We start from the raw sequence: 12,184 nt of genomic DNA, 5'->3' as shown, positions 1-12,184 counted from the left end.
ATGGACACTGGGAAGGGGTAACTATGGGGAGGAAGTGGGAGGGGAGCTATTGCATTGTGGTAAACTGTGGTCAATGTCATGAGACAAAGTGTATGTGAACTGCTGTAAGGTAAGTGAATCTGCTCTGTAAATCTTCACCCAAATCACAATTAAAAAAAAAAAAAAATTGCTTGTAAGAAGGTAAAATGGTGGCAACAGCTTAAAGGTTTTTCAATGAGTTAAACACAAAATTACCATATATGATCAAGCATGAACAAAACATGGTACACAGTACACAGTACTACATACTATTCTATAATAGTAGAATATTACTCAGCCATAAAGAGAAATGAAGTTCTGATACATGCTATGACATGAAAGAACCTTGAAAATATGCTAAGTGAAATAAGTCAGACACAAAGGATAAATATTGTATGATCTCATTTATATGAAATATCTAGGATAACCAAATTCATGGACAAAAGAAGACAAGTGGCTACAGGTATGGGAAGAAACAGGAAGTTATTGCTTAAGGGGTACTGAGTTTCTGTTTGAGGTGATGAAAAACTTGGAAATAGATGTGGTGAGAGTTGCACAACATGGTAAATGTAATTACTGCTACTGAATTGTACACACACTTAAAAATGGTTAAAATTTAAGCATTTGTTATATATATTTTACCACAATAAAATTTTAAAAGAGAAAAAAAGCTGCCGTAATTTGTTCAGATTCTGTGAGGATGAAGTAAAGTGGATGAAGTAAAGAGGAAAGCATCTACAGTAGGTCACTATTCCCCATCAAGACGAATACATAAGAAGACAATTCCACCACATTGAAGACACCAAACCTCTACACCAGTATTTCTCACCTCTGGCTGAACATTTGAGTCATCTAAGAGCTTTAACAACATTCTGATGCCTGAAACTCACTCCAGGCAACTTAAATTAGAATTCCTAAGAGTAAAACTGAGACATAACCATCTTTTAAAGCTCTCCTGGTGATTCACATGAACAATCCAGGGTTGAGAATCACTACCGTAGGCATATTTATATATACACAAATATATATTGTTTTGTTGTTGTTGTTGTTGTTGTTGTTATGTGCCGTCAAGTAGGCCCCGACTCATAGCGACCCCTCCTTGGGTTTCCGAGGCAGTATCACTACGGAAGTAGGATTGCCCAACCTTCCTTCCGAGGAGTGGCTGGTGGGTTTGAACTGCCAGCCGTCTGGTTAGCAGGCAAGTGTCTTAGCCACTATGCTACCAGAGCTCCTATATATTGTTTTGGGGGACATTAACCAATTACATGGCAAGTTACGTGTGTGTGTGTGTGTGTGTGTGTGTGTGTATAATTATTAACTCACTGCTGTTGAGTCAAGTCCAAATCATAGCAACCCCTCCTTGGGTTTCTGAGGTGGTATCTCTAATGGATGTAGATTGCCCAATCTTCCTTCTGAGGCTGGTGGGTTTAAACCACCAACCTTCTGGTTAGCAGTCAAATGCCTTAGGCAATACGCCACCAGAGCTCCTCATATACTTGCCACATAATTGGTTAATGTCTTTGGAAAAAAAAAAAGAGTTGGGACTAAGTTCAAACTTTTCTGGCCAGATAATCACTTATTTCATTAAAATACATTTACATCTCACTTGGGAAGAACACACTCAGCATTTCTCAAGCTGAAAAAACTGAGGAAAAAATTCAAGCCTCAAGTTGCAATATTGAAAGAGTCTATTGGCAAAATATTGAATGATGCAGGAAACATCAAAAGAAGATGGAAGGAATACACAGAGTCAGTGTACCAAAAAGAACTGGTAGATCTTCATCCATTTCAAGAGGTAGTATAAGATCAAGAACCAATGGTACTGAAGGAAGAAGTCGAAGCTGCACTGAAGGAATTAGCAAAGAACAAGGCTCCAGGAATTGACGGAACATCCATTGAGATGTTTCAACAAAAAGATGCCCCGCTGGAGGCACTCACTTGGTTATGCCAAGAGATTTGGAAGACAGCTACCTGGTCAACTGACTGGAAGAGATCCATATCTGTACCCATTTCAAAGAAAGCTGATCTCACAGAACGGAGAAATTATCAACCAGTATCATTAATATTACACACAAGCAAAATCGTACTGAAGATAATTCAAAAACAGTTGCAGCAGTATACTGACAGAGAACTTTCAGAGGTGCAAGCTGGATTCAGAAGAGGACATGGGAGAAGGGATATCACTGCTGATGTCAGATGGATCTTGGCTCAAAGCAACGAATACCAGAAAGATATTTACTTGTGTTTTATTGACTATGCAAAGGCATTTGATTGTGTGGATCATAACAAATTGTCGATAACATTGAGAAGAACAGGAATTCCAGAACACTTAATTATATTCATGAGGAACTTGTACATAGACCAGGAGATGTTGTTCAAACAGAACAAAGGGACACTGCATGGTTTAAAATGAAGAAGGGAGTGTGTCAGGGTTGCATCCTTTCACCATACTTATTCAATCTATATGCTGAGCAAATAATCTGAGAAGCTGGACTATATGAAGAAGAACGTGGCATCAAGATTGGAGGAAGAATCATTAACAACCTGCAGTAACGCTGACAACACAACTTTGCTTGCTGAAAGTGAGAATGACTTGAAGCACTTACTGATGAAGACTGAAGAATACAGTCTGCAGTATGGATTACATCTCAATACAAAGAAAACAAAACTCCTCACAACTGGGCCTATAAGCAATAACACGATAAAAGGAAAAAAGATTAAAGTTGTCAAGGACTTCACACTGCTTGGTTCTACAACTGACGCCAATGGAAGCAGCAGTCAGGACATCAGACAACGTATAGCACTGGGCAAGTTGGCTGCAAAGGACCTCTTCCAAATGCTGAGGAGCAAAGATGTCTCCTTGAGGACTAAGGTGCACCTGACACAAGCCATGGTATTTTCAATAGCCTTATATGCATGTGAGAGCAGGACAATGAATAAGGAAGACCGAAGAACTGATGCTTGAGTTGTGGTGCTGGTGAAGAATGCTTAGGATACCATGGACTGCTAAAAGAACTAACAGATCTGTCCTGGAGGAAGTGCAGCCGAAATGCTCCTTGGAAGCAAGAATGGCCAGACTTCATCTCACGTACTTTGGTCATGTTGTCTGAAGGGACCATTCCCTGGAGAAGGGTGTCATGCTTGGTAAGCTGGAGGGTTGAAGAAAGAGGGGAAGGCCCTCAACGAGATGGATTGACACAGTGGCTGTGGTGATGGGCTCAAGTATAGCATGGGTCATGGAGCTGGCACGGGACCAGGCAGTGTTTTGTTCTGCTGTCCATAGGGTCGCTATGAGTGAGAGATGACTCGACAACACCTAACAACAACAACATGTCTCACTTAAAGCCAGTGGTAGACATTCATGTATGAAAATTACTTGGCTTTTTATAAAAGGAACCAGCCTCATCAAATAATATATTAATAGGAGCTCTGGTAGCATAGTGCCTAAGGTACCTGACTGTTAAACTGAAGGCTGGCGGTTCAAACCCACCAGCCACTCCTTAGAAGGAAGATAGGGCAATCTACTTCCATAGTGATACTGCCTCAGAAACCCAAGGAGGGGTCGCTATGAGTCGGGTCCGACCCCACGGCACATAACAACAACAACAACGTAATAAAGGAGGAGAGGTTACTTATAAATCATTATATTTCTTTCAAAAATATGCCAATTATGCTAGCCTTTACTCTTAAAATGGCTACAGGTTGAATGGGTGATAATCTACGACCAAAGCACCCAGAGCAAGAGCACAGATTGGAAAAAAAAAAAATTCCCAATCTCCTTAACCACTAGGCCTTCGGGATCAGGGCCATGGTCACAGGTGACATCAGGCTCAACTAACATAACATAGTGCATAAAAATATTATCCTATATCCTACTTGGGTGAGTAGTGACTGTGGCCTTAAAAGCTTGCAAGCAGCCATCTAAAATGCAACAATTAGACTCTCCTCATCCAGAGCAAAAAGTAAAGAAAATCAAAGATACATGGAAACAATTAGTCCAAGGGACTAGCGGCTCATGGGAACCTCAGCCTACATGACCCTGAGACCAGAAGAACTAGATTGTGCCCGGCTACCAATGCCAACCATTCTGAAAGGAATCAAAATTGGAGATCCTGATAGAGTAGGGTAAAAATGTGGAACAAAACTCAAAATTATACCAAAAAAATAAAAAAAGACCAGGCTTACTGGTCTGATAAAGACTAGTGAAACTCCCAAGACTTGAGCCTCTAGTCACCCTTCAGGCCTGGAACTGAACTCACTCCTGTGGCTTAACCTTCAGCAAAACAGGCAGGCCTACTAGGTGAACAATTGCACCAGGAAAGTGCACTCCTTAGAACAATCAACCAAGAGAGATCAGAAGGGCAGCATTTGCACTGGGGGAAAGCTCAGAAAGCAGAAATGCATAGGAAGGGACATGGGGGCAACAGTAATCACAGAAAGTGAGAAGAGTGCTGTTAACATTGTGGGGATTGCAATCAATGTCACCATACAAAATGTATATGAACTGGTGAATGAAAAACAAACTTGTCCTGTAATCTTTTATCCAAATTACAATTAAAAGTTTGAAAAGAAAAAAAAAAAAAAAAAAGGCAAGGGAATCCTGGAACCATCAAAAAATAAAGAATGTGGACCAAAGTGAATCTGTAAGATCCACTGTGGTCCATTTTCACCAGAACAAACCTGTTTAGCCTTCGAAACCTTGGCAGTAAGAGAAGATGACATGTATCAAGTCAGTTCATCAGCCCCCAAAAAATTACAGTAGATGGGTTCCTAAAGAATTTTGGAAAATCTGAATCCTCCTTCATTTCTCCAGAATCTTCCCAGGAGGGTAGCCATCCTTTACCAAATATGGGCCAGGATGGAGTGGGAGAGACTAACTATTAGAGTTACCTAGCTCTCCTTTCTTGGGTAACATCAACAATACACTGGACTAAAACCTAATCAGATAAAATATCAGGTTGAAAAAACCCTGACAGCAGTTAACTGTGCTCAACCTGAGATAACTAACAAGTCTTTCAACTCCTACTGAACTAGACAGAATTCGGTTCAGGGATAAATAGCACTCCTCAGAGGAAATGCAAGATCACGTTGGAACTCCTTCAATGAATGCTTACAAACACATCAATTCTCTGGATTATAATGTGTGATCCCAATAGGAACAGCTAGTAGTGGCAGCTGGGCACCAGCAAGTTCTTCTGGCCTTAGGCAAGTGGTGGCTGTGGTTCACACAGTCCATGAGCCCTCTGATTTCCTTCATTCTTCTTTGCTCCAGACAGAAGAGACTAATAGTTGCCTCTTACATGGGCACTCCCATTTTTCAAGACCGCAGTCAGTAATCACCATTGTATTATGCAAAACGTTATTTTTGTGGACTATGTTATGCCAGGAGCTCTGGTAGCATAGTGCCTAAGACACCTGACTGCTAACCAGAAGGCTGGTGGTTCAAACCCACTAGCCACTCCTCGGAAGGAAGGTTGGGCAATAATCTACTTCCAAGGTGATATTGCCTCGGAAACCCAAGGAGGGGTTGCTATGAGTCAGGTCCAACTCGACGGCACAAAACAACAACAACAATAATGTTATGCCAATTGATCTAGAAGTCCCCCGAGACTATGGCCCTAAACTCCCAAGCCCAGTGACTTAGTCCTTGAAGGTGTTTGGTTATGGTTAAGTTTTCTTAACTTTGCCCCTGTATGCTCTACAATATACATGGATGTATTTGCAGCACAAACAAACATATATGCAGAAACATCCTCTGCCAAAAATATATATACTCATGGATGTATTCTCATTCATCATTTCACACCTGTTCAGCTTGCACGTATAGTTAGGCATCCATTCACAGATTATGGTAGAACTGTGTATGGAACAGCATTTATCATTGTTTTCTATTACTCTTTGGTACCTCTCAGTGTCTTCCTTTGCCTTGTTCATGTTGTGCTGACCTCCTCCTTGCTGTATATTGCCCTTCCCTTCACACAAGTTAATACATATCTGCACTGCAGTTAGGTAACTTGAATTTTCATTCATTCAACAAATATACAGAGAGTAACTAAAATGTGCCTTGTTCTTGGCTGGGGATACAGAAATGACAAAACAAAAACAAAGCTCTGTCCACAAAGAATTTATATCCTAGTTGGAAGAGATAAACAATAAATAATATATTTGAAGGTGATGTGTGTTACTGACAAAAATAAAGACAGCAGTGGGACAGCTATCAGGAATTCAGTTTTAGGTATGTTCAATCTGCTATGTCTATTAGACATAGAGAGCTCTAGTGGTATAGTGGGTAATACATATGGCTGCTAACCAGAAGGCGAGCAGTTCAAACCCACCAGCTGCTCCACAGGAAAAAGATGAGGCAATCTATTTCCATAAAGATTTACAGCCTTAGAAACCCAATGGGGGTCACTATGCGTCGGAATCAACTCAAAGGCAGTGGGTTTATTAGACATTCAAATAGATACGATTAACAGGATGTGAAAAGAACACGAAAAAGTCATAAAAATTAAAACAGTTCAACATGATTAAGGGCAAGAGTAGGTATGAAAGAAAGTCAGAATAAATGACTGAGCAGGAAGACAATGGTCACATCATTTTCATTGCAAACCCCAAAACAAGCAATATCATAGATAAACAAGGTTAAAATACAGTGGTGAGCTCAGAGTTAGAAACATAAATTTAAGAGTATCAGCAAGTAGACATTATTTAAAGCTACAAGACTATATGAGATCACCAACTGATTAAGTCAAGAGAGTGAGGAAAAGAAGTCTGAGCTGTAGGGTACTCCAATACTAAAACATCTTAAGATAAGAAAAATCCATCAAAGGAAACTTAAAAATTGTGGTCAGTGAAATAATTGAAAAGCCAGAGCGCACAGTGTCTTAGAAGCCAAATGAAAATGTTTCAGCAAGAAGGAGAATCAAATGCAGCTGACAGACCAAGTTATATGAGGACTGACAACATGGAGGTCACTGGTGACCTTCATTAGGCAAGTTTTGATGGAGTGTGGGAGCATAAGCCTGACTGGAGAGAAAATGGGATAAGAACTGGAAACAGCAGTGCGAACAACTCTTTTAAGAAGCTTTGTGATACAGAGAGGAGAAATGAGATTATAGCTGGGGTAGGGAGTAGGATCAAGAATTTCTTTTTAAGATGAGATCCTGGATAGAGTGGGAAAACAACGCGGAACAAAATTCAAAAGTATGAAAAGGACCAGGCCTTACACCATGCAATCCTCAGCCTATACAACTATAAGACCAAAAGAACTAGATGGTGCCCAGCTACCACTGTCAACCACTTGGAGGGGGATCTATGTAGGAGATCCTGGATAGAAAGGGAGAACAATGTGGAACAAAACTCAAAATCATTTGGGGGGGCAAAAAAAAGGGGACCAGGTTTGCTTGTCTGATAGAGCCTGACTGAACCACTGAGACTATGGCCCCTACCTGCCCTTCAGGCCTGGAATTGAACCCACACCTGTGGTTTCCAGCCAAACAAAAGACAGGCATATGAGGTGAACATTTACACTAGGTAGATACACTTCTTGGAAAGATCAATCATGGGAAAATAGAAGGGCTGTGTATGCACAGAGACATACAGCTCAGGGGACAGGACTGCGTGGAGGGAAGGACACAGGGAGGTGAAAACTATGGGGAGGAAGTGGGAGGGAAGCTATTGCATTGTGGTAAATTGTAGTCAACATCATGAGACAAAGTATATGTGAACTGCTGTATGGAAAGTGAATTTGCTCTGGAAACTTTCACCCAAATTACAATTAAAAAAAAAAAGACCAGGCTTACTGGTCTGATAGAGCCTGGTGAAATCCCCAAGACAACAGCTCCTAGTTACCCTTCAGGTCTGGAAGTGAACTCACTCCCCTGGTTTCCAGCCAAACAACAGACATGCATATAGGGTGAATATTTATACCAGCTAGATATATTCCTTAGAAAGATCAGTCATGGGAGAACAGAAGGGCAGTATTTGCACAGGGAGATAGCTTGGGACACACAAATGCATAGGAAATAAGGACACAGGGAAAAGGTAACCACAGGGAGGAAGTGGAAAGAGATCTGTTACATTGTGGGGATTGCAATTAATGTCATGAAACAAATGTATCCGAATTGCTGTATGGAAAATAAATTTGCTCTGCAAACTTCCACCCAAATCAAAAAAAGTTTTATTTCTTTTTATATGAGAAAATAATAGCATGTTTATATGTTGATTAGAATGATCTGTTGGGGGTCTCAGAAACTGACTACATAGGGAAAGGAGGAAGGAAAAAGGAGGTGAAGAGGGAGGGAGCAGGGAAAAGGGAGAAAATAGCACAAAGAACGGGATGGGAGGGCAGAGAGGAGCACAGCAAAGATAAGCTGGAGAAATGTCTTTGACATGGAAGGCTCTAGGACACAACAGAAGAGTTGTCTTCTACTAGCAGTTCATCCGTAATTCAGAAAGGAAGGCAGAGTTCGGAGTTGATTACACCACATCCAATCTCATCATGGGGAGCCACTTCTTACTTTGATCATATTCTTGACCTTATCATTACCAACAACTATGAGACCCTCCATAATTTTAGTTTCAAGCATCCCTGTTTCTTACCCTTAACTTTCTAGCTCATTCCCTTTAATAGTTTGATTTTAGCAGTCCTTATACAGGGAGCTCTGGTAGCATAGTGGCTAAGACACTTGCCTGCTAACCAGACGGCTGGCGGTTCAAACCCACCAGCCGCTCCTCGGAAGGAAGGTTGGGCAATCCTACTTCCGTAGTGATACTGCCTCGGAAACCCAAGGAGGGGTCACTATGAGTCGGGTTTGACTCAACGGCACATAACAACAACAACAACAACATACACCACTGGAATTTGAAATCCATCGTTTTAACTCAGACAGCTCCAATGGACCCAAAATAAGAGGCAAAGCTGAAGCCCAAGGTTGAGGGGCCACCACCCAGCTCCTAGAGCTGACACTCTGAATTTGGACTTCTAGCCTCCTAAACTGTAAGAGAATAAATTCCTATTGGTTAAGCAAAAAAAAAAGTAAGAAGTGGTTAAAGGGGAGTAAAGGACAAGATTATTAGAGAAATTCAAGTAACTGAATGTTGAAGCAATCACCTACGCAGGCACTAAAATCACCATAAATTAACAGAAGTGTTGGAAAGACTGGAAGTGAGCCATGAGAAACATAGTGGACTCACCAAGAGGAATCACCCAGAGGTCACTAAATGATAACCATGACAAGATGTGGGTGATTAACCTAATGACATGAAAAACAAAGCCAGAAGATTGTTTTGAGGAAGAACACCTGGAAGTGGCAATGAGAAGCAGGAAGGACATATGCCAGAGGAATCAAATACACATCATCATCTAACCATATGCTAGAAAAGCAAAATACACACCCTAAATAGGCTAAGTCTAGCACAAAAATAATGACCAACATATATCACTGCTCTACAACTTGGTAAGGAATAAAGCTGAGAAAGGCAGGTCCTGCTGGAGTCCCAGGAGAGAGGATCAGAGAAGGCTTCACAGAGCTCTGGAAGGTGTGATATGTGAGCTGAGTGTTCTAAAATGAAAAAGGACAAAAGAACCTTCAAGGCAAAGAAAATACTCATGGGCAAAGGATGACAGATGTGAAAAGGAAAAATTCAGAGAAACGCAAATAGTTCAACATGATTAAGGGAAAGACTAAGTATGAAAGAGGCAGAATAAATGGCTGGACAGGCAATACCATTTTCTCTAATTCAAGACTTGCCATATAATCAATAAATGAAATTGCTACCCATATCATAAAAGGTTCTAATGAAACAAAAATGATTGATTTTACATTCATTATCTTGTCTTTGTTTTGAGGGGGGTGCCAATAAACAATAATAACCCAAAAGCCAATTGTTTTATAAAGAAGAATTAATCTGGATTAACCAACTCTTAGAGAATCAAACATAGCAATGATTGTGGGAATGGGACAGGATCATGCAACATTTCGCTCTGTTATACATGAAGTCAATAAGAGTCAGAACCAATTCAACGGCACCTAGTAACATCAACAACAGATAATCAATTGTTCCCACAGATGTGACTATATACAAAAACTTATGATCATCATCATAACCTCCAACTTCCAAGATAAAAATTTGCCAAGGAATAACATGGTCCACAAAGACAATGTTCTACACCCTACTCTGGCCATCTTAGGTGCAACTATTGTTTTCTCCCTGTCTGGAGCAAAGGAGAGCAAAGAAAATCAAAGATTCAAGGAAACAATTAGTCCAAAGGACTAATGGACTATGTTAGACCCAGCATCCACAACCCTTAGACCATAAGAATTACATGATGCCAGGCTATCACTACCGACTGCTCTGAAAGGGGTACCAACAGGAGGTCCCAAATAGAGAGGAAGAAAAATATGGAACCAAACTCAAAATCATTAAAAAAAAAAAAAAAAAAAAAAAAAGGCTTACTGGTCTGACAGTGATTGGCGGAACCCCCAAGACTGTAGCCCTTAGACACCCTTCAATCCTGAAACTGAACTCACCCCCATGGCTCAACTTTCAGCCAAACAATACACAGGCCTATATGGTGACAGTAACACCAGGGAGGTACACACTCCTTAGAACAACAAATCATACAAGACCAAAAGGGCAGTACTGCCCAGGGATAAAGCTCAGAAGGCAGGAAGGGAGAAGAAAGGAAGAAGAATGGAAACAGTAAACATAGCGAAGAAGTGGGAAGAGTGCTGTTGCATTGTGTGGATTGCAATCAATGTTATGAATCAAATTGTTGACTGGAAACCAACTTGTTCCATAAACTTTCACCCAAATCACAATAAAAAGTTAAAAAATAAAGATACCCAGGATTTTTTTTTTTTAATTTGCTAAGGAAAATTATGTACAACCAAGATTTTTCAAGCAGATACCTAGAACTATACAGACAATATACCAGTTGTAGACTTCCTTATAACACAAACACATGTAACATATGTATATGGCTGTATATAAATATGACTTGCTTCTTCCACTAAAAAGAACAGTGTTATATGTGATTATATGAATAATAATGATATATTCAACTTTCATAAATAATGAATCTTAGAACTCAACATCACATTGGAAAATAATGTCCGACTAAGTAATGTTCTATTTACTCCCCATTTTTACTTTAGCAGCTGTGATTTAATGGAAAAGGGCACTGTATGTGGGAGTCAAAGAATACATGTTCCAGTGCTGGCCCTGGCACTTATACACTATGTGACCATAGGTAAGCCACTTAATTTTTCTGTGTCTGAATTTCTTAATTTATAAAATTGAAATTATAAATCTGTACCTTATAAGGTTTTGTTAGGTTTTGTGAAGTACAGCATCTGAAAACCGTAAGCAGCTGTAAACTGTTTAACATTAAAGACTTCAACATATTATTACTATGGAACTAAAACCCTTCAGTCCATCCACTGTTCCCCCTCATTCCCAAAAATAAAGCACAATTAAAATTTGAAATTATAAAGCTGATAGAGTTTGATAAGTATGTCTCACCACCTCTCTTCAAAACCTTACCTTCGAATGAGCAGGCCCTCTTTCATTCAGAAGTTTATACTGAGGTTGGACTCTATTGAAACGGGCTAACTCATTTACCAGACACATTGGAGTTTTCTCTTTGGGGTTTGCCATTTTATCTTGGAGAGAAGCTGCAAATAAAAAGGCTGTAAAGTTTTTGTGAAGAATGACTTTACAAAATGGAGAAAAACTAGTTTTGACTTTTTTAGAGTGAAGTCACACAGTACATTTGGATTAAATTATTTTCATGAATGTTGTACAAAAAATTATATCTAATATCTTTTATTACATTAAGTAGAAACATATTATCATATAGAAAATGAAACATTAAGATAACTTCCTAAGTACCTAAGTTGGTATTTATATCATATATATGTGTGTATATATATATATATCTCATATACATAAAAACATGCTTAAAGATTTTTAAATTATTTAAGATTATAGTAATATTTAATTTATCCTATAAAATTTCCTGTCCTCTCAAAAACTTTTAGCTTTAACACGTATTTTTTCTGATTCTTCTTAGTGTGAAATTAAATTTTATCTACCTTTTTTATCATTTGAGCTTTAATTTATTTCCTTTGCATTCTGAGGCAGCATGTTAGTAGGAAAGCGC

General features: G+C 39.5%; 1 protein-coding gene across 1 annotated transcript in view; it reads right to left on the bottom strand.

The window, feature by feature from the left end:
* Positions 1-11,679, bottom strand: part of STAU2 (staufen double-stranded RNA binding protein 2) — a 395,353-nt gene extending 383,674 nt beyond the window's left edge. Inside the window, exon 1 of the mRNA XM_042783101.1 lies at positions 11,566-11,679. Within this exon, the coding sequence (XP_042639035.1) occupies positions 11,566-11,679 (114 nt within the window). The remainder of the gene's footprint in view (positions 1-11,565) is intronic.
* Positions 11,680-12,184: the final 505 nt, after the last annotated feature.

Source organism: Orycteropus afer, unplaced genomic scaffold (genome assembly GCF_000298275.1).
Source record: "Orycteropus afer afer isolate SDZICR_OR568_19922 unplaced genomic scaffold, OryAfe1.0 scaffold00662, whole genome shotgun sequence".
Classification (NCBI taxonomy): Eukaryota; Metazoa; Chordata; class Mammalia; order Tubulidentata; family Orycteropodidae; genus Orycteropus; species Orycteropus afer.
This window is presented reverse-complemented; position numbering and strand designations above follow the sequence as displayed.